At 44.7% G+C, this 23,972-nt stretch overlaps 1 protein-coding gene across 11 annotated transcripts in view; it reads left to right on the top strand.

Annotated features, from left to right (window-relative positions):
* Positions 1-23,972, top strand: part of ZNF236 (zinc finger protein 236) — a 194,944-nt gene that overhangs the window by 127,033 nt on the left and 43,939 nt on the right. For all 11 annotated transcript variants that reach the window (XR_003999074.1, XM_030552614.1, XM_030552613.1 and 8 more), the window contains exons 25-27: positions 562-805; positions 2,766-2,945; positions 8,253-8,408. Coding sequence is in view for 10 of the 11 variants with exons in the window: in XM_030552614.1 (XP_030408474.1) it covers positions 562-805; positions 2,766-2,945; positions 8,253-8,408 (580 nt within the window). In the remaining variant the exon portion in view is untranslated. The remainder of the gene's footprint in view (positions 1-561; positions 806-2,765; positions 2,946-8,252; positions 8,409-23,972) is intronic.

Below are 23,972 nucleotides of genomic sequence, written 5' to 3'. Positions count from 1 at the left end.
AGGATGGAAAACTAAGTTATTCCTACTGTCAGTCCACCCTTTTCCTCTATTCCCTTTCACCTTCTCTGTCAAAGGACTGAGGAAAGTGACCTGAAGGCAATACAGAGGAAATACCGAGTTCCAACAAGAACAACATCCTGCAACTAGTCCCCTCATGTTTTAATCTAATGATTGTTACAGTTGCTCAAACTTGCTGATCTCAATTGCTGTGGCAGACCTGGAAAAAGAGGCACTCTTTTAGCCAGGGCCCAAACCATTTATGACTTCAGTAGTTCATAGGCAGCTCTTTGAATTGCATTAAAAACAACTAGGAAGCCAAGGTAATTGCTGAGGAACTGGTGTTAGATTTTTTTTTAATCCTATTTCATTGCTTAACAAGTCGTCAGCTGCATTCTGCACCAGATTTCATAAGTGACCTGTAAGTATGGCAAGGTCCAGATCAAAAGGAAAGGTTAATGTCTAAAAAGGCAGAGAGAATTAAAGGCATTTTAAGACTATCACCTGGAATTCTGGTTTTATATTAACTTTTACTTATCCATATCTGACTCTCTTGGTTTTCAGATTGATCCCAGTATTTTACAGCAGACACTACAGCAGAGTAACTTACTTGCCCAGCATCTAACTGGGGATCCCAGTATGGCTCCCCAGAGCAACTCCCTCCAGACAGCAGACAGCGCGGTGCCAGCTAATGTGGTTATCCAGCCCATATCAGGCTTGTCTTTACAGCCAACTGGTACATCTTCAGCTAATATGACGATAGGACCACTGTCTGAGCAAGACTCTGTGTTATCAACTAACAATAATGGTAAGAAGTGTTAATAGCCCCTTTTCTCTTGCCTTTTATTTTTTTTTGGCCTTAATTCTTAAATCATTTTATGGATAGAAATCTTTTGTATTGGTTAACTTGCTCGTCGCCCTCTGGACTTCATTAAATAAATTAAATTTATATTGATATTAAATGCATTGCTGCTTTAAGTTTGATGATAAAATACACAACTCCATAAAGAGAGTTCTGTTTGTACAACATAAACATCTGGGGTCTGATTTTTAAAAATTTACTTGTATTTTCCAGGCACACTTTGAACTCTAATTTTGTGATTGTATTTGCAAACTAGTTACTTAAATGTTAACAATAGTTTCATCACCAATACTAGTTTGAGAAACATAGAGGCTGCATAGCTAAGCACATAACTGAGGAAATCCCAGAATTAGGGTTACAGGTGGAGCTGGCTGAAAAATGAAATTTCTGTCCCGTAGAAAATGAGATTTCAAAATTTGTTTCCATTCTGAATTGAGGTGAACAGTCGAAATATCAAAATTTTTCATGAAATGAAATATGCTGAAACATTTCATTTTGATGTTATCAAAACATTTAGTTTCAATAAGGTAAAAACTTTCAAACTTTGTTTTTTGTTGCATTTTAATGTGTAATAACATAAAAGTTGAAACAAAATGTTTTGACCTGATCAAAACTAGCCATTTGAACTTTATTTCATCAAAGTTTTCACAAAATTAATATCTTCCCACAAAACATTTCAATTTTATTTTTGATGGAAATCTTTTCTGTTTGAAAATTTTCAACCAGCTTTAGTTACAACTTAACTGATTGACTGTGTGTTTTGAAGTCTACATGATCACATACTTTTCCCCATGTAATACACATTTTTTTCTATAATTTTAGAACTGCATGTTTAGCCTCAATAATTAAACTGATAAGAACAGATTTAAAAATTGTATTAAAGCTAATGTTATAATTATACAGTATACAGGTTGAGAAAAGATTGTCTGTACATCTGGGTATAGTGCTTGGATTATCCACAAATACAAAGTTTGTTTAAAAACTCATAAGATACTTATAGTACATAATCTGCAATAACCCAAATTTAGATAAATGTAATGATAGTTTAGATATTAGAATCCGAATATTTGGAAACATCACTCATGAAACGCTATACAGAGGGTTAGTTGTAGAAAGCAAATAAAGGAATGAGTGTAGATTGTCCCTCAGTAACTGTATTATCCTGTATGAACTAAAAGCATAGAATGAAAACAGCCAAAGTAACCTTTTAGCTATATGCGGTGTAACCTCATTTAATTTGGAATGTTGGTTAGTAGTTGTTAAGTACTATTTATACTCAAAGTGTAGTTCTTGAAGGTTCATGAAAAATTTTGGAAAAATAAGTCTCATTTTCCCCAGTATATTCAAAGTTATGTCTTTGTGAGGGTGGTTTTCCTGTCAAACTACAGCTTTGTACCTCCAGTTGCTTTGATACAGCTGTTGAGATTAGTGTGGGTGGTTTTTCACTCTTTTTTTTCATTCTCAGAAAAAGCCCAGCTGTTTTGTTTTATTTTTGAAAATTCATGCAATCTCTTAGCAAAGAACAGCCTAGAAAACATTGGCTTTTGAAATTGGAAAAATTAAAAATGGGGTTTAGAATAGAGGTACTAAAACTATAGTTGTCATTAGCTGTCCAGCTACAATAAAATAAACTTGGCATTGTATCTTGCAGAGTTGTATTTTTATATAATTATAGATGTGTACTGTAACTTGCAGCGCAAAGATTGGTTACCAAAAAGATCTAAAAGTTTGGGAAAGTAAAGATTGGTTATCAACAACGTCTTATTCAAAACACAACTTTAAACAGCTTAGTATTGTTGTAAAGACCAAGATTTCATTGGTTGTTTAAAAATATATTTGTAAAGATCTGTATTAATTATACAAAAAAAAGTACTGTAATGTATTTTTCCCCCTCCCAATATTTTAGGTGCACAGGATCTCTCTCAAGTGATAAACTCACAGGGTATGGTGTCCACTTCGAATGGTCAGCATGAGATAACATTGACCATAAATAACTCAAGTTTGAGTCAAGTTCTAGCTCATGCTGCTGGTTCCACCACTACAAACTCATCAGGAAGCCCTCAAGAAATTACCCTCACCATATCTGGTTAGTATTTTTATCCCTGGTCAATCATTCTTAGTTCCCATCCAAAATGCTAGCTATACAATAACATTTTCTCGATAATTTTATTAAAGGGTAAAATCATTTGTTTCCTCTGCCTGCAAGTTTAGCCTAAGGCTATATCTACACTATAGACCTCTGCTGGCTTAGCTATGTTGTCAGGGATGTGAAGAATGTGATCTCTGACTGACATAGCTATGCTGGAGAAAGTCCCTAGCATAGTTGCAGCTGATGAATCTTGTTTTGTTTGTGTGGGCTGGTTTTACTATACTTACACCTAGTACAGCTTTGCTGGTATAGCTGTGTGTATGCTAGAAGTGCTTTGCTGGGATAATATACTGTACACCGTTACTTGTAAAGCACTCCTAGTGCAGACATGGCTTTAGTTTGAAGTATTTTAGATTCTCTAAGGCTAAAGATAGCTTTCACTAATCTTTTTTTTTTAAAATGTTGAATAGCATTGCTTTGATGATAGTCATATTAAACTCTGTCCCCTTCTTTATTATATTACTATAGATATTTTGCTTTTTCAGTCTCTGGGTATGTCTGCATTTCAAGCTGGAGGAAAAAAAAAAAATTCTTCTACTGGCCTGGAAATATGTATCTCAAACCAACAAGCCTTGCTGCCTAGATAAGATTTCTTCCTCTAGGACAATATTCTTAAGTTTGTGGACAAGTTACCAGAGGCCAGTATTGGAAGAAGGTAACCTGGTGGCTAAGACCTCACTACAGGCTGCTTTGGATGTTCCAGACTCTGCAGCCCAGAACCAGAGCATCTGTAATAACAATGTATTGGTGTTTGTGCATCAATCATCGGGTCTTCCACAGGAGGTCCAAGAAACTATTCAGAATCATCTTTTTGAGGCACCAACCATCATCTTCACAGTCTCAAGGACTCCATGATTATGTTTGAAACCTCTGGGGATTTATACTCCACTCCCTAAAGAGAAGCAATTCCACCGTCAGTCATTCCAGTGCTTCACATCCTTTATGGTTATGCAGCCTGTCTAGGATGAAAGGGAAAAGTCATCAGAGCAGATGCCACCATCCTCATTTTTTTGTCTTCAATAAGCTCTTCTAGACAGCCTGGAAATGCCAAGCAATCTGTTTGACTGCCTTGTTGAGGACAGCTTCTAAGTTTGCCTAACACCAGTTCCTATCCCTGTTTTTTCCAACAGGTTATCCTAGCTTGTACCCATATTACCAGAGATCAGTAGGTCCTAAGTAGTGTGGAGTTAGGCTACATCATCCAGTTTTTTTTCTATACCCCAACCTTCCCCCCAGTCCCTCTTCAGGGATTACTCTCATGAGGAGGTCCACCCATTGGGAGGTCCAGTCTCTCCTGTTGGGAGCTATAGAAGAGGTCCCTTCTCTCCACAGAAGGAAAGAGTTTTATTCATGCTGCATTCTAATTCCAGAGTCAAAAGGAGGTTGTAGACCCATATTAGAACTGCCAAGAGCTGAACAAAATGTATAAAGAAAACAAAATTTGGCATGGTGACCCTAGCATCCATTATTCCCTTCCTGGGGACTAGTACACTGCCCTTGAGTTGACAGACAAATTTCCATGTGGCTATCCATCAAAGCCACAGGAGATTTGTAAGATTTATAGTAAATGATCCCATTATCAGATCACAGTCCTGCCTTTTGACCTATTTGTGGCCTGAGAGTATTGACAAAATACATGGGGATGGTGGTGGCATTCCTAAGGAAAACAGGAGTATAAGTATTTTCATATGTTGATAAGAGATTGGTGAGACGTATCACCAAGAGGCAGGTAGAATTCCATGTGTCCAAGATCCAGTCCTTCTTTAGAGTTGTGGGACTGCTTATCAATGAAGACAAGTCAATCTTTCTCCTGTTCAGAGAATATTGTTTATAGGAGTAGTCTTGGATTTTACTGTAGCCAGAGCTTTCCTCCCGCAAACCAGATTCCAGATGATGTTAGTCATTGTATTGGACCTGAAGGTCCATCTAGTCACAACTGTAAGGAACTGCCTCAGACTACTGTATCACATGCCCTCATGTACATATGTGGTTCAGCATGCCAAAATTTATTTTAAGGAAGTTGCATCGGTGGGTGATTTCAATGTACTCTCCAACTTACCACTAGATATGCTGGTTCGAATGACCATAGGAATTGTAGCCACTACGAATTGATGGATGGGTCCAACAAATGTATATATTGGAGTTCTGTTCATGTCCACACAATCATATTGACTCTGGTTACAGACACTTCTCTTGGTTGGGAGCCCACCTCAGGAATCTACAAACTCAAGGTCTTTGATCTCACTAAGATTTAGCTGTCCACAAAAACATGAGAGTTGAGTCATTCATCTTGCCTGTCAGGCTTTTCTCTCCCACATCAAGAAAAACTCTTCTTGTCCTGATGGACAACACAGCAGCAATGTTGTATGTGAACTGACAGGAAGGGGCCAGATCAGATCATCAAGAGATGGTACAACTTTAGAGTTTTGTATCACCAACATGATTCACCTCGGTGTCCCATGTTGGTGTTCAGTACAGTCTGGCAGACATCTTGAGCAAATTTTCCACAGAGATTATGAGTAGTCTCTCTGTCCGGATCTAGTAAGACTGATTTTTCAAACCTGGGGTGTTCCTCGCATACTCTTGTTTGCAACTCATCACAACAGGAAATTACATCTTTTTTTTTGGTTCTAGAGTAGATCACATTCAAGAGTCTCTGATAGAAGCTTTCCTATTACTCTGGAAAGACAAGCTAATGTATGCTTGCCCTCTGGTTTTACTCCCTACCAGAGTGTTGCTTAGAATCAAGCAGGATCATGCTTGTGAGATCCTCATAGCACTGGTGTAGCCTTGCCAGCATTGGTTCTCCAGTCTGTTGAGCCTCTCAACTAGGGCTCCTTTTACACTTTTTCCAGAACCAGACCAAATCGCACAGGGCTGTGGTCACTCACTTCATCCCAACCCAGATGCTCTTCATCTTGTGGCCTGGATGCTTCATGATTAACATCTCAGGAGTTCTGTTCAAAGGATGTACAAAACATCCTCCTGAATAGCAGAAAGCCTCTGCTCTGTACAATTACCTATTTAAGTTCTCCTTAAGTTCCTTGTAGTCACAGCAGAAAGGAGGTTCACCAGACTGGGCTTCTGTATAGTTTGGTGTGGACTATTTCACCTGAAACAGCAAATCTGTTTCACCTGAAACAGCATTAGATCTATCAGCATTCACCTAGCAGCTGTCTTCACTTTCCACCCTCCAGTTGCTCGTCACTTGGTTTTCTCCAATCCAATGTCACTCAAATTCTTAAAGGGACTGGACTGGTTATATCCCCAAGCAGAGGATCTTGTCCCTCTTGGGACTGAAATCTGGTGTTAACAAAGTGGGTGAGTCCGCTTTTTGAACTGCTGCTTGCCTGTTTGTTACTTCTGTTAGTGAAAGTAGCTTTTTGATGGCAGTTAACTCTGTGAGAAGGGTGCTAGAGTTACAAGTCTCGGTAGCTGGTCCACCTTATATAGTATTTTACAAGGGCAATCTATACTTAGCCCACATCTGAAAATTCTGACTAAATTAGTCTCTCATTTCTAATTAATCAAGCAATATACTAACCAAATTTTTTTCCTAAACCCTATTCTCATAAGAGCGAGGAGTGACTGCATACGCCATGAGGGCGTTAGCTTTGTACTTGAACAGGACTAGACCATTTAGGTCGTCATCACAAGTGTTTGTGGCATTCAAAGACAGGATGAAGGTTCTTCTAGTCTCAACTCAGAGAATCTCGTTATGAATTCCTCCTGTATAAGAATGTGCTACAACATTACCAGTGTAACAGAACTGGTGCCTGTACAAGACATTTGTAGAGCTGTAACTTGGTCATTAGTGTGTTCCTTTACACCTCATTATGCTGTATCAACATTCCAGAGATGATGCCAAACTTGGATGAATAGTCCTCTCATTATTGTTCAGGTAGACTCCGATCCCACTTCCAAACTGAACTGCTTGTGTGTCACCTGGAGTAGAATGGACAGGTGCAATCACTTGAAGAAAAAATGGTTACTAATGGTTACTGTTCTTTAACTGTTGTTCTTTGAGAAGCATGCACATATCCATTCCATGATGCCCACTCCTTTCCCCTTTATACTGGAGTCTGTCCAGTAAAAAGGAACTAAGCATTGTTGGGGATGGCTCCATCCTTTATATCAGTGGTCCCCAAACTTTTTTGTCTGGCAGGCGCCAGACAACGAGCCATGGAGGACCGTGGCGGCGGACGACCATCCGCCGAAATTCCGCCGACAAGCAGCAACGTCAATAGGCATCACCGCCGAAATGCTGCTGACAAGCACCGTCATCCAGAGGCGTCACTGCTGATATGCTGCTGAAAATCAGCGGCATTTCGGCAGTGACACCTCTGGATGATACAGCTTGGCGGCAGCATTTCGGCGGATGCTCTTCTGCTGACCAGTACGTGGGCGCACTTAGACGCCCCGGCGGGCACCGTGGCACCCACAGGCTTCATGTTGGGGACCCCTGCTTTATACCATGCACAGCTGTATGAGGCAACAGAGGGCATATGCACCACCCTGATGGGTGTCACTAAGGGGAAAATCTCCAGCTGTGGTGCACTGGGCCCACAGACCTGTAGTGGAATGACCATGAGTACCATATCTTGAAGAACAGCAGTTACAGAACAGGTTAGTTCCTGTTTTATCAAAGGACAGATTTTCAACAATTAAGCTCTGGGTCCGGGTACTGAGTCTCATGTCTTCATTAGTACGTTTTCATGGGCCTAACTAAATCAGACTTCATGTTTGCTCCTGAATATCTAAATATTAGTGAGCTCAGTAGTTAAATGTACAAAAATTTGTCTACCTGGGGTATCTGAAAATCTTCACTTGTGCAAACCAATTCTTTATATTCACAGGTACTAATAAACTGTCTCTTCATTTTCTGATGATGTTTCACCTTTCTGTAAATCAGTTTCATAATATAGATTTCTTTCAATTACATTTTAATAAATTGAGGAAACTTGCACATTTAGCTGGAATTGTCTTGTGTTTTTTATATGTAATAATACACTTGATACTGCTCCTTTTGGAAATATTCCTACAGTAGTGGAGTATACTTTAAAAAAAATCTACAATTTCATAATCTTCCTTACTAATATTGCCCCAAGTACAAAATTAATCCTTTTGATTGGATGTCCTATTGTCCTAGTACTGTTTAATGAGAACTTGTTTGAACTAAATACATTAGCAGCAAAATTGCTCTTCTGGAGTTTCCAGATGTCATAGAAGTAATTTCTCTTTTAGGTCAAGATCTTATTCAGCATAATTCTTCTGGAAGTAATGAGTTGAATGGGAGTTTACGACTGACAACACCATCAATTAGCAATCAATCAACAGGTGCTACATTAACTATAAGCAACGATCAACTTCTGTCTCAGGGTACATCACTGAACGCTTCAGGTAAGCACTAATTGATTTCATAAGAGAAATAACTTCCTGTGTGGAAAAATAGTTGCTGGGCCAGTTCAGTAAATCTGAAATGTTAAATTCATTTAGTCTCTGATTACAAAGTCCAAGATTTTGTCTGTTCTCTCACCTGACTCACTCATGTTCATCCCCACAGGACAGGGAGCAAGGGAGAACAAGGGAGTGCATCTAAAACTGGTGCACTGAGATAGTTAAAGGAATAATGCACAGAGGTTTCCTATTAAATTAGAGGCATTAGGGAACCTGTCATGTGGTCAAGGAACAATGATAAAGGGGTCCATGATTCAAATTTCCCGTAGGACTTGTTATCTCATTGTATTGTAAATATGAAGCAGTTCATACTCCTATACGAAAAGTGAAATTTACTGACTGTTTCTGATGTGGTAGGTCCCTGTTGCTTTCCTTTCCCCTTTCCCTGAGTGGATGCAGGTCCTTTGTAATTATAAGCAGGCAGTTCTTCTTTGAGAGCATCCTTCTGGGTCTCCACTTGAAATACACATGCGCCTTCCATTGGTGATTGTTGACAGCAGTGCTGTTTGGCTTGCGCATGCGCCCTACCCGTCCTCATTGCGACAGATGAACTGTCCTCAGTTCCTTCTCAGCTGCTATGGCCAGAGACAGAGAGTTCAGTAGTACTTGCTTGTGCAGATGCCTGCCTCTTAGTTGCTTTTTTAGTTTTATTTTTATAGTTAATCATTTTATTTCTTTTGGGATCTTTTCCACTAGCTGAGGCTTTGGCCTCTTGCTGCCTCCACTTCCCTTTGCACAGAGGTGTCCATTTTCAAGAAGCCTTTTATGTTTTGGGGCATGCTTACATCCCCAGGCTTTAAAATTGTTACCTCACTTGCTTGGAGTCTTTCCCGGTTAATGACGGCCACTCTCACTGTATCCGCTGCCTTGGGAATACACGTGTGCTCTCAAAATGCAAAATCTGCACTAGTTTTAAGAGCCACTGTAGGGAGATTAAACTTCACCTCTCCATGATGGAGTGCTCCCTTCATCTGGCTTCAGGTCCAGGCCCAGAGACCCCCCACCCATACAGTGGCCTCCAAGCGACCATATTGCCCCATCAGCCTCCGGTAGACCTACAAGTGAAGTGGGAAAGATTTCTATGAAAAGGAGTACTAAAACTCCTTAGAAAGAGCATAGTTCTAAGAGATCATCTGTACTGGGGACTCCATGTCCCTTAAAGGCTTCCAAGGAGGTTCAAGAGATCTCAGTACCAAGGGTTCTAAGTTGCAGTCCTTGAGCTCATTTAAATCACATGTTACCCAATGATTGGTACTGAAGCCTCTGGTACCATCGAAGCATGCCTGAAGTACTAGAGACTGTAGGGACTCCTCACTGAAGAAGTTAGTATTGCCTGCAGCTTTTGCTGTATCTTTGGTGCCTAGCGAATATCAACGTTGCTGGCACTGCCCTTAGTGCAGCAGGCCTCTTTGTCCACAGCCCATCAGGTTCCTGTGCAACCTCACCCAGTACCACAGGAGTTCAGATTTTCCAGGTATTTTTGTCTCCCATGAACTTACATCTCCTTTATTAAGCTCAGTTAGACTCCTGGTATGGCATCCTCTGCTATCTCTAGTACCTCACCTATCACCTGTACTGCATGATTCCCCTGTGTCCATACATACAAATAGATCATCACTCTTCCTTCATCTGCTCCTCCATTAAACTTTTCAGATGAGAGCTCTCAGATGTTCAAATTTCTGTTCGGGTTCTTATGAGTCTAGACCACACTCTCTGGAACATGCTACATTGAGGGATACTTCACGGCTTGTGCTGCTTCGACCTCCTCAGCACCGTCCTTAGTATGACAATCCTGGATGCCTGTCTCATTTCCTTATGTGCCTTCGTTTCCAATGGCCATATTGGGACCCTTGGGCTGCATACTGCCAACAATTCTCCAAGGCGCACAGCACTCACAGGGAATGTCAGGGACTTCATTCCCTGATTCCCTCCATTCTCCAACAGCAATCCCCACCTCATGATGAAACATTAGAAAAACAGGAGAGTTGATGAAGAGGCTACTCTGACAAATATTTCCTGATCCTCCCTGGATGAAGCTATTATGCTCCTTCCATGTGCTGTGGACAACTTCAATTTCAAGGCTGCTTGAAAAGAATGGCAGCCACTCTTCAAATATGCCTGGAAGAAGTCCAGTAGACTTAACCTAAATTGTTGGACATCCTTGCTGTGCTATCTTCATCATGGGTGGCCCTCCCCATAAACGAGACACTGTTAAACCCATTAAGACAATTTGGCAGGTCCCTGCTACTGCCACCTCACTTCTCTCGCCTCCTCTCCCGACCGTCTAAAAGCTAAGAGGTCAGACAAAAAGAATTAAGTTCCAGCTAGCGGTTCAGAATTTTTGTTTTCCCACCCATCCCCTAACTCATTGGTTATGGATGCAGTGAATGAACGACACAGGCAGCACTATTTGAAGACCGTCTTGTGATAAGGCTAATGTTCCATGAGCTCATAGATATTTTGGTCAGAAGAGCTATTCAGTTGCCATCTTGCTACCTTGTAGTTTGGAACGTAGAAATCAGTTTCAGGCAGTTGTTGCAGAAGGGCCTCTATCCAGAACAGCTTTACAGTCCTCTCTCGATGCCGCTGGCAAGTGCTGTTTAATCCATCTCCACGGCTCTAATCATGTGTCAAGTCTCATGGTTGCAATCCTCTGGAATTCCGTGTGAAGTCCAGAACATTGTAGAGGACCTTTCCTTTGATCATCTGAAATTATTTTGCAAGTTCTCTAATAAGTCTCTGCATTCTCTGAAGGACTCAGGGCAACCTTTCATTTGCTGGGCATAAATACACTTGCAAACAAGAGGAGATTTAGTCAGCCTCAGACAGCGTAGAGATCCTGATCAGCTCAGTTTCCCACCTATCACAGCACCTCAGAAGCACCTAAAAAGAAATGCTGAATGCAGAGGGGGAAATTCTTAACTGCTGCACCTGGATTGACGCAGCAGCCACCATCAAGAAAGTGTTTGTTTTGACGCCTTGGTCGAGAGTCACAAACACCTCCATGATCCAGATTTGCTGCTGTATTATTTTGCCCTTTCCTTCCTCCCAACTTCTGGGGATTGTCTCCCATTTCTGAACTTCATGCGAGCAGATTTCTTCTGATAGATAGCTTTTAGAGGTTATAGCATTGGGCAGCTTCATTCTCTTGCATTCCCTGTCTCCCCTCCTGGTCCCTGTTCAGGAATCCATCTCATTAACTTCTCCTGATGCGAGAGGTTCTCTCCCTTCACTGCATAGGAGCCATAGAACAAGTTCCGACTTAACGTAGAGGAAGAGATCTATTCCAATTACTTTCTGATCTCCAAAAAGAAGAGTAGGTGGAAGCCAATTCTAGATCTCAGCATGCTGAGTACCTTCATCACGGTACAGAGATTCATGATGGTAACACTAGCTGCTATCATTCCATCCCTAGATTCAGGAGACTGTTTTGTGACCCTTGACCTTCAGGACATGTACTTTCATGTCACAATACAGCCCTCTCATGAGAGAGCCTTACACTTTGTCATAGGTCAGGACCACTGTCAGTACTGAGTCGTCCTTTGCAGCCCATCTGCTCTGCACCCATCGTGTTTACAAAAGTTATGATGGTAGTTGCCTCAGAGCTTTGCCAATGAGGAGTAATTTGTTTCCCCTATTTTAATAGCTGGCTTCTCAATGGGTATTCCTATGTTGGAGTACAAACTGCTGTAAAGAAAGCTATGTCCGTCTTCCACATGCTTCGCCTTCACCTTGGTACTGCAAAATGGACCCCTCTTATTTCTATGGAGAATGGAGTTCATTGGGGCCACTCTTGATGCCATGACATCCATAGCCTGCCTACCAGAGGACAGGTCTCTCACTCTGACATACTTAATAGCTCAAGTCCAAATGAGCCCCCACACCATTGCCAGATTGTGCCTACAGCTCTTCGGGCATGTGGCAGTGTGTACATTATCCCGTTACATGCCTGCTTACATATACCCTACTTCAAAGCCTGGCTCAGGACAGTTTATACCCTCCCAGCAGAGAGTTAGAACAAGTTGCTTTTTATTCCCAGCCGAGTGCTAGTCTCTCTTGAATGGTGGAAGAATACAGACAAGGTATGCTCAGAGATTCCCTTCAGTTATCCACCTCCTACTGTCACAATAGTTTTGGATGCATTCACCTGAGAATGGGAGACTCATCTATGGGGCCATGTTATCCCATGCAGATAGTCCGCCCAGGAGTTTACTTATCAACTTTCTGGAGCTCAGGGCAGTACAGTCTGCTTACCAGCATGACAGAAGGTCATTCTGTTTGTCTAATGACAAACAGGGTCAGTATGTACAACATAAATCAACAGGGGGTTAAGATCCCCTTCTCTGTGCTCTGAGGCACTTGGGTAATAGAACTGGTGTATAGTCCACCATACCTGTATCTCAGCAGGTTATTTTTACAGCTGCCAAAACACTGTTGCCGATGACTTCAGCCAATACTTCACCTCAGATCACAAGTGGGAAGTTGAGAGATCCATACTAAAGCAGATTTTCCTTACCTGGCATCTTCCAAACAATAAACCTTTTTTTCCAGTACTGCCAACTGCATATGTGCTAAATTCTGTTCGAGAAGAGGTCTCAATCACCATTTTCTGGGGACACCTTTTTTCCTTTCGTGGTCAAAGAGTCTCCTATATACCTTCCCCTCCAATGCTGCTAATCTTCAGCATTCTACACAAATAGGACAAAGCCATGGTAATTTTGATTGCATCAACCTGGCCAAGACAGGTATGGTTCTTCTTCGAGTGTTGTCCCTGTGGGTTCTCCACTCTAAGTGACGGTGCGTCTCCGTGCTGTTAATCGGAAATTTTCGGTAGCAGTGCCTGGTTGAGTCGCACGCACTCAGTTGGTATTTCTTGCCTTGTTGGAATCTTCCTGAGTGCGTGCGCCCCACACCCTCCTCAGTTCCTTCTCAACCGTCCTCGGCTGAAGACGGGACTCGGGGCAGTGCTGCCTTTTCTTCCCTGGTCTCTATAGGAAACAGTAACAAAGAACATAGAAATAATTATTAATTACTTTCCAGTTGTTTCCCTTCCTTTAGTATAGTTACATAGTTAGTTACTTAGTTTAAAAAAAAAAAAAAAAAGCCCCTCAGGCTTGTCTCCTGTTGAGACACTCTCTTCGGCCATCTCTAATTCATAATGCCAGGAGCTTCAGGATTCAAGAGATGCATCTCCAGTCAGGACTCCATGCCAAGTTCAGATGGGCACTCACATTGTGTGAAAGGCCTCAGGAACACCCACATCCCCGCGAAGTGCTTCCATTGCGCAAGCCTAAAGTTGAGCTCATTGTGACAGGGATCTGCGGCTCAAAATCCTGGTGATGGAAAAATCCTTACAGCCGCTGTCAGAGACGGGAAAGGCTAACCCGCTCCCTCATGCTCCCCAACCAGATCGGAACCGGTGGGGAGCGTTGCTTCACCCTCCCTGGAGCGTAGGCAAGAAGCACAATAGTCTCACAGAAGAGACTCTAACAAGGGTAGGGGATCTCCTGCGAGATCCCTATCCTCTGTGCTGACAGCACCAAAGACAGGTGCCTCAGCCTGCTCTAATGCCTCAGCCACTGCTCTGACAGAGCACAGAGGCAGGGACCCGACCTCCCCTGCCGGGAAGGTCCTTGTGGAGCTGATCCTCTCAGCGCCACAAACGGCCACGGCGCGGACACCTTGCTCCTCGGCACCGCAAACGGCTACAGCGCTGGCACCACGCTCCTTCTCGGCACCGACAACGGCCGCGGTGCTGACAGCACACTCTGCCTCAGCAACGAAAACAGCTGCGGTGCCGACAGCACGCTCCTCCTCGGCACCGAGAAAAACATCGGCACTGAGCCTGTCTTCTACCCGCGCACCAGCAGCAGACTCCCTGCAGGGCACCTCTATGCAGTCTACAGCAACATTCTCTTTCTCACTTTCTCCTACTAATGAGCTAGAGCAGAGAGCAGGCTCAGCTCAGCCCAGGGAGCAGAAGCAACAGTTTCTCACCCAAAGTGACCTTTCAATGCCACCTGAGCCTCACTCTCCGCTCCTAGACACACAGGACTCATTTCTTGAACCGCCACTCTCTCCACCTGAACTGGCTTTCACTGACGGGGAACTTGATTTACAGCAGCAAGCGGAGTTCTCGCCTCCTGCTTCTCCTCTACAGGCGCCTCTAGCACCTCAGGTCATGGCTCAAGGTCAACAACCTCAGTTTCCCTAATTCCCCCCCCCCCCCCCCCGTGGGCGGCACCTGGGTTCTCCTACGCTATGCCTTGGTACCCATGGCAGTGGTACCCATGGCAACATCCTCCTACCAATCATCCTCCTTCCGTGCCTCAATCTCCTGCTCCGTCCACTTCTAGGGTGCCTGAGCCCCCCTCCTGAGACTGGGAGCTTTGCAGCATATCCTGACTCACCGACCCCTAACTCTCCACTAGCCTCGGATGAAGCCCTCCTCCCTTCACCTCCACAGGCCGTGGACGACTGCAAACAATTTCAAGAACTTTTTAGGAAGGTGGCATTCAGTCAAGATATCCCTTTAGAAGAGGTTCAGGAGACGCAACACAAACTCCTTAGAATCCTTCAACCGTCTTCGCCCTCAAAAATTGCACTCCCTATAAATGAAGCACTCATGGAGCCAGCTGACACACTCTGGCAAAACCCAGCCTCTTTATTACCAACTTGCAAGAAGGCTGAACGTAAATATTATGTCCCTGCAAGGGATTCAGACTTCCTATTTTCTCATCCACCACCGAACTCTATTGTCATGGATGCAGTTGCACAGAGGGCGAAACAGTCACAATATCGATCCACCCCGCAAGACAAGGATCTTAGACGCCTTGACGTCCTGGGCCACAAGGTTTATACGTCCTCTACATTACAATTCAGAATTGCAAACTATTCTGCTCTCCTCACCAGTTATGATTTTGATAATTACAATAAACTTTTTGAATTTGCCTCCTACATTCCAGAGGATAAAAGAGCAAACTTCAAATCAATCCTGACTGAGGGCCAACTGATTTCCAGAACGGCCCTACAGGCATCTTTAGACATGGCAGACACAGCAGCCCGTACCACCGCAACTGCTGTGGTTATGCGTAGATCTTCATGGCTCTTCGCATCCTGCATTCCAAAAGAACTCCAGACCAAAGTGGAGGATCTCCCCTTTGATAAGGACAAACTTTTCTCCAAAAAACCTGATGAACTCCTCCATACCATGAAAGATTCTGGAGCAACACTGCGCACCCTGGGCATTCACCCATCCCGTCCCGGGTGACAACGATACCAACCCTACCAAAGACCACGCACACATCAGTACTATCGTCCTCAACGCAGACTATATGACACAACTAGGAATTGTACTAGACCCCCCCAAGCGCAGACAAAATCAAAATCAAGCCACCACCGTCCGTCCATCGGGCAATAAACAACAGTTTTGAAATGTTGGTCGAGGGTCTGCACGACCACCCCTTGATTCCACTGCTTACTTGCCCATTTGGCCACTGCCTCCAGAATTTCCAACGTGCCTGGCAGCAGATTACACAGGACCGCTGGGTCCTCGAAATAGTTCAGGCAGGTCACTCCATCCCTTTTATATCCTACCCTTCCCCATCCCTCTTCAGGGACCCTTCTCACGAGCAATTACATCGCACGGAAGTGGCACATCTGCAGCTAGGCGCAGTGGAACCTGTGCCGACGCAACATCAAGGGACAGGTTTCTACTCCCATTACTTTCTAACGCAGAAAAAGAACGGAGGATGGAGGCCTATACTAGACCTATGCTGACTGAACAAATTCGTGAGGATTACAAGGATTCAAGATGGTCACACTGGGCACAATAATACCTGCATTGGATCAAGGAGACTGGTTCACAGCCCTCGACCTACAGGATGCTTACTTTCATATATCAATTCGTCCAGCTCACAGACGCTTTCTACGATTCACAATCGGTCACGACCATTTTCAATACAGAGTTCTTCCTTTCGGACTCTCCACAGCACCAAGAGTTTTTCCCCAGACTCTAGCCGTGGTTGTGGCTCACCTCCGCAAACATGGGGTCACACTGTTCCCCTACCTGTACGATTGCCTCCTCAAGGGCGACTCCTATGGCGAGACACTTCAAGATACGCGTTTCGCCATTTCCCTCTTTCACAGCCTAGGCCTCCAAATAAACTTCAAAAAATCCACCCTAACACCTACACAACAGATAGACTTCGTTGGAGCTCATCTTGACTCAACCCAGAGCAGGGTCTCGCTCCCATACAACAGATTCCTCGCTCTCACGCAGTTCATACGCATGCTCTCTATTTGTCCCAGGACACAAGCAAGAATCTGCCTACAGCTCCTCGGCCACATGGCAGCCACCTCCTTCGTGGTTCAACACGCCAGGCTACACATGAGATGTCTACAGGGCTGGCTCAATTCCAGTTTCAAATCCAACAGACACACCTTAGGGATGCTGCTAACTCCTCCTCTCAATGTTATAGCTTCCCTACAGTGGTGGACAAGTCCAGAAAACCTCTGCACAGGGGTTTCCTTCCAGCAACGATCCCCAACCTCTCATGCTCACCACGGACGCTTCCCTAATCAGTTGGGGAGCGCATCTAGGGGGACACAGGGCATAAGGCCGGTGGTCCGCATCAGAGATGCGTCTACACATAAATCTCTTAGAGCTCAGAGCAGTGAGGAGAGCATGCCTTCACTTTTTTCCCCTCCTAAAGAACAAATATCTGCGGGTCTTAACAGACAACATAGCATGTATGTACTACATAAACAGACAAGGGGGAGCCTGATCACATTCCCTTTGCATGGAAGCCATTCAACTATGGAATTGGTGCATACGACATCGAATACAAATCATCGCTTCCCACCTACCAGGCTGCCACAACACTACTGCCGACGCACTCAGCAGGCACTTCTTGACAGAACACGAATGGAAACTGCATCCCGCAATACTCCAACAGCTCTTCTCCCCCTGGGGCACCCCGTCAATAGATCTCTTTGCCACGACCCAAAACCGAAAATGTCCCCGGTTTTGCTCCAGAGCAGGACTCGGGACTGCATCCTAGGAGATGCATTCCTCTTCCCATGGAAATTGTACCTCCTGTATGCCTTCCCACCAATCCCTCTGTTACACAGCGTTCTTCGGAAGATCATGGACGACAAGGCCCAGGTCATTCTTATTGCCCCGGCTTGGCCAAGACAGACATGGTATCCCTACCTACTCCGCATGTCCTCTCATCACCCACGGGCTCTCCCTAATAGGCCAGACCTTCTTTACCAGGAGAACGGATGAGTTCTTCACCCTCAGCTCCAAAAGCTCCACCTCACAGCCTGGTTCCTTCATGGTTCCAAACCCATGAACTAGCCTGTTCCAAGCAAGTCCAATATGTCCTCCTGCACAGCAGGAAAGACTCCACTCGTAAAACCTACCTGCAGAAGTGGAAGCGTTTCGCTCTCTGGTGCTCACATAATCACTTAGCACCCAATAACGTGACCCTCCCTAACATTCTAAACTATCTCCTGAAACTAAAACAGGATGGACTTTCGCTCAACTCCATCAAAGTGCACCTGGCGGCGCTTACCACCTTCCATGACCTATTAGATGGGTACTCACTCTTTACCCACCCCACCATTAAACGCTTTCTCATGGGCCTGCAAAATCTCTACCCTGAAATTCACCCAACAGCGGCTGCATGGAATCTTAACCTCGTTCTTCACACTCTCATGAAACCTCCATTTGAGCCCTTGGCTACCTCCTCTCATCTCCATATGTCCATGAAAGTGGCTTCCTTAGTTGCCATAACATTGGCAAGGAGAGTTGGTGAAATGAGCGCCCTGATGGCCCAGTCTCCCTACACAATCTTCTCCAAAGACAAAGTCATTTTGAGACTACATCCTAAATTTCTTCCTAAGGTGGTATCAACCTTCCACCTCAACCAACCTATATATTTACCTTCTTTCTATCCCAAACCTCACAAGGCTCCACAAGAGGCAACCCTGCATACTCTCAACATCAGAAGAGCAATCGCCTTGTATTTAGACAGGACCAAACCATTTCGCAAGTCTCCACAACTCTTTGTTTCCATTGCCAAAAAATTGAAAGGCACGGCTATCTCTAAACAACGCCTATCCAAACGGATCTCTGACTGTATCAGATCTTGTTACCATGCGAAAAATCTTCAACCGCCCGAAGGCATTAGAACTCATTCCACTCGAGCCATGTCGACATCCATTGCCTTCCTACATTCCTGACATCTGCAAAGTGGCTACATGGTCATCTGAACACACGTTTGCAAAACATTATGCTTTCATGCAAGACACCACGGCTGACACCATAGTAGGCCATACAGTACTATCTACAGTACTCACTGCTGCATCTCCAAAGTCCCACCAACCATAGTGGGTACTGCTATACAATCACCTAGAGTGGAGCTCCCACAGGGACAGCACTCGAAGAAGAAGAGAGAGTTACTCACCTTGCAGTAACTGAGGTTCTTCGAGATGTGTGTCCCTGTGGGTGCTCCACTCCCCGCCCTCCTCCCCTCTACTTTAGAGTACTTAGTAGGATTCTCCATGGTAGAGAAGGAACTGATGAGAGTGTGGGGAGGACACACTCAGGAAGATTTGAACAAGGCAGAAGATACTAACTGAGGTGCATGCGCCCCAACCAGGCACTGCTACCAAAAATCTCCGATCAACAGCGCTGGGACGCACCGTCACCTAGAGTGGAGCACCCACAGGGGGACACATCTCAAAGAACCTCAGTTACTGCAGGGTGAGTAACTTTCTCTTTCCTTTCCTTCTTTATCTCTCTTCCCAGCCAGCCATCACTTAGGATTTGGGGAACATTTGTCACCCCAGCTTGGTCGCTCTCAGGCTGAAGACTTGGTACCTAGATGGCTTTCAGGATTAGAACTCTCCTGTTCCAGAGAGGATCAAGAACTCTTTCTGAACAGCAGAAAGTAATCTACAGTAACTCCTCACTTAACGTTGTAGTCATGTTCCTGAAAAATATGACGTTAAGTGAATCCAATTTCCCCATAAGAACTAATGTAAATGGGGGGGTTACGTTCCAGAGAATTTTTTTTCACCAGACAAAAGACTACACAATACACACACACACACACACACACACACACACACACACACACACACACACACACACACACACACACACAAAGTGTAAGTTTTAAACAAACCATTTAATACTGTGCACAGCAGTGATGTTTTTGAAGTTTGGTGGAGGTGGTGGAATCAGAGGGTGGGATATTTCCTGCTAAATGATGAACTAGTACTCAGCTGAGCCCCACCTGTTGTTAGTGTAGCCTCACACTCTACAAGGCAGCACAAATGGAGGGAAAGGAGAGAGCATGGGAGAGAGAGAGATGCAGGTTGCCCCTCTAAGTATGTTGACCCCACTCTAAGTACATTGCCTTTTTAAGTAGATCAGCAAATTGAGACAGCAGCTGCTGCCAGCAAGCTCCCTCTGTCCTGAGCCCTGTTGTGTCCCAGGTGTCCCTGCTCTATATAGATGGGGTGAGCAGGGGGGAGGGGGACACCGTGACATTAGCACCCCTCTTATCTCACCCCCGCACAATAAGCAGGAGGCTCCCGGGAGCAGCTCCGAGGCAGAGGGCAGGAGCAGCACATGGCAGTGGGGGAAGGGACAGCAGAAATGTTGGCAATTGATAACCTGCAGGGCAGCTGCTGCACAGGAAACTTAGGGGAGCAGGGAGCTGATAGAGGGGCAGCCGTCCACCCTGGTTCCAAGCCCCCACCAGCTACCTGCATTGGGCTGCTCTTTCTGTAAGCAGTGGGCAAAGCAGGCGGCTGCCAAACAACATTATAAGAGAGCATTATGCAACTTTAAATGAGCATGTTCTCTAGTTGATCAGCAACGTAACAATGAAATCATGTTAACTGGGACACCTTTAAGTGAGGAGTTACTGTGCCATGAATTACCTTCAGAAATGGAAGTGATTTTACCACTGATGCACTTGCCATCACCTCTCTCCTGTTGATTCCCCATCTTGGAGATTTTGGAATACCTATTCACTCTGAAGAAAGGTCTCTCTCATTAAGTTCGATTCAAGTCCACCTAGCAGTCATCACAGAATTTAATTCTCCTGTGGAAGGTTTTTCAGTATTTGCTCATCCTTCAGCTTCCAGATTTAGCTCTTAATTTTCTAATGAAATCTCCCTTAGAGCCATTAGCTTCTTGTATGCTTTGTGACAGGGTCAGGCCAGATGGCTACAGGAGAGTGTTAAAAGGCAGATGTATTAGTCCCAGATTAAGTATATCCCTTTTCCCTGGATATGGTAACGGGCAGTTCCAGAACAATCAGGAACTTGCTGGAACCAACTAAGGTGGACAGGCTAATTAGGACATCTGGAGCCAATTAAGAAGAAATTGCGAGAATCAATTTGGACAGGCTGGCTAATCAGGGCACCTGAGTTAAAAAGGACCTCACTTCAGTTTGTAGTGTGCATGTGAGGAGCTGGGAGCAAGAGGCACTAGGAGTTGAGAGTGAGAAGATGTATTGCTGGAAGACTGAGGAGTACAATCATTATCAGACACCAGGAGAAAGGTCCTGTGGTGAGAATAAAGAAGGTGTTGGGAGGAGGCCATGGGGAAGTAGCCCAGGGAGTTGTAGCTATCGTGTAGCTGTACCAGGAGACACTCTAGACAGCAGCAGCAGTCCGCGGGCCCTGGGCTGGAACCCGGAGTGGAGGGTGGGCCCGGTTTTCCCCCAAACCTCCAAATTCCTAATCAGACACAGGAGGAATTGACCTGGACTGTTTCTTCTACCAGAGGGGAAGGTCTCTGGGTTGTTTCCTAACCCACATAGTGAGTCTCTGAGGTGAGCAAATCCACCAATAAGTGCAGGACCCACCAAGGTAAAGGAGGAATTTTGTCACAGCTTCTAAATCTTTCCATGAAAATGTTTTTTGGCAAATACCACTTGTAACTGTGCTGCAGTGAGTCACAACTGAGAATACCAAATTCAGGACAAACTGTTGAGAAATAGGGCAAACACACCCCAAAACTGGTAATTATTTTTCCACAAGATATATTAGTCCAGTAATAGAAGTAAACTGATGCTTCACCACACTGGCTAACAAGAAGTCAGAAAAAGTGTCCTTAGGTGTTCCAGTCCTTGTATCACCACCAAAAACACTAGACTTAATGATCAGTGGTTATTTAAAACCAATTTCATCAACAAAGGGTTCTTCTGATCTCAAAGGACCAGCCACATTGACCTAGGTCAATATATACACCTCTACCCCGATATAACGCGACCCGATCTAACATGAATTCGGATATAACGCGGTAAAGCACTGCTCTGGGGGTGGGGGGTGGTGCGGAGGGGACAGGGCTGTGCGCTCTGGCGGATCAAAGCAAGTTCAATATAATGCAGTTTGACCTATAACAGTAAAATATTTTTGGTTCCCGAATACAGCGTTATATCGGGTAGAGGTGTAACTTACTAAGTAATCATTCAATTGCCAGTCCTTTAGTATCTAATATCTTTTATATAAGAAAGAAAGAAAGAAAGAAAGAAAGGTGAGAGTTAAAAGTGGTTAAAGGAATCAAATACATACAATAATTATAAGGTTCTTGGATCAGGCTTGTAGCAGTGATGGAATAAAGTGCTGTCTTGTTAAGTCTCAGATTGTTTCCAAATCATTGGAACGTTCTCAGTCCTTTCGTTAGAATGCTCCCGTAAGTTTAAATTTATAGTCCAGAGGTTAGACTAGTAAAGAGACAAAATGGAGATGTCTCCAGGGCCTTTTATAGCTTCTGCCATGTGGAGCGAAACCCATTTTTTCAAACAAAGCCCTCAGTCCAGTTTGTGGAAAAATTTAAGTAACAAGACGGAGTTTGGAGTCTCATTGGCAAGTCACATGTCCACGCCTGCTTTGCTTAGTCATAGCAGAGCCCATTACTCCTACTCTGGTTAGACTGTTCGCAGGAAAGTCGATTAAGTAGATAGGTGTCTTCCATGGTTCATTGTGAGTTGTGTTCTTTGATGGGCCATTCAACTTGGATAGTTCCTTCACAATGTGCTGGCTAAATAACTTTTGGTGCTACCACAGGAGCAAACATTTGAAATGCAGGTACATAGTTAATATTCATAACTTCAGATACAAAAATGATGCATGCATACACATAGGATAATCATATTCATCAAATCATAACTTTTCCATTGACATCTTACATAATTACTGCGGTGGTTCAGGTCCATACTACTCTCCGGTCGGTGGTGCGCATCCTCAACAGGAGTAATTCCATTGACCTAAGAGGGGCAGTTTGGGGAGCTGAGAGCCTGAGCTCTCAGTTTTGCTCACTGCTTGCTGCCAGGAGCCTGGCTGCCCCACAGGCTCCTGGCTCCCCACTCACCACCAGCTGTCCTCCCTCACGCACTCTTGGTTCCTTGCTGGGAGCCTGGTGGCCCTGCCTGGGCTCTCGCCTCCCTACCGGAAGCAGGGAAGCTGTCTGGGCTCTTGCCTCCCCACTCCCCAATGGGAGCGGGGCAGCCCCCCAGACTCCCAGCAGGGAGCCTAGGCGCAGCTGGGTTCCCATCTGGGAGCCAGAGCAGCACCCAGGCTCTTGGTGTGGAATGGGGAGCCCAGACTCTGGGGGCAGCTTGGCTCTGTGTGGGGAGCTCGGGCAGCTGCCCAGCTGGGACATGGAAACGTAAAATTGACAAGAATAACAGCCAACAGTCGTGGAGGTGGAGTTATGATGTTGGTGTAGTAGGGCACTTACATCAGTGGGAGCAAGGCTGTAGTTTGTACACTTACATAGTTAGGTTGACATAAACCAGTTTGTCAACCTCACTGTAGTGTCGACCAGGGCCGAGACTATGCATATCTTATACAGACAGAGCTAAACGAACAGTAGTGTCTTCCCAGATACTTTCTAAATAGGTTTCCATTTTCATCCTCTCCTGATATACAGCTGCTAATGGGCTGTGTCCAACTAGGGTGATAGCCCACTTTACTACAGCCTTGGCTACACTCACACTTTACAGCGCTGCAACTGGGGTGTGAAAAAACACCCCCCTGAGCGCTGCAAGATACAGCGCTGTAAAGCGTCAGTGTAATCAGGGCAGCAGCGCTGGGAGCGCGGCTCCCAGCGCTGCACACTACACCCGTAAGGGATGTGGTTTACATGCAGCGCTGGGAGAGCTCTTTCCCAGCGCTGCCGCTCTGACTACACTCACACTTCAAAGCGCTGCCGCGGCAGCGCTCCCGCAGTGCTGCCGGGGCAGCGCTTTGAAATTCCAAATGTAGCCATACCCTACATTTCAATCTATGTCCATTGCCATATTGAAAGATGTTCCTGTTGCAGAAATCTACAAAGCTGCTACATGGGGATACTTTCTCAACACATTAGGCCTTGGTGCATGCCTCTAGAACAGATGCTACATTTGGTTATGCAGTTCTAGGCTGGGTTCTGAAGTGCCCATCTCCTTCAGAGGGTACTGCTCGAGAGTCACCTCAAGT

Source organism: Gopherus evgoodei, chromosome 2 (genome assembly GCF_007399415.2).
Source record: "Gopherus evgoodei ecotype Sinaloan lineage chromosome 2, rGopEvg1_v1.p, whole genome shotgun sequence".
Lineage (NCBI taxonomy): Eukaryota > Metazoa > Chordata > Testudines > Testudinidae > Gopherus > Gopherus evgoodei.
The sequence above is the reverse complement of the archived record's forward strand: the minus strand, read 5'-3'. Positions and strand labels throughout refer to the sequence as shown.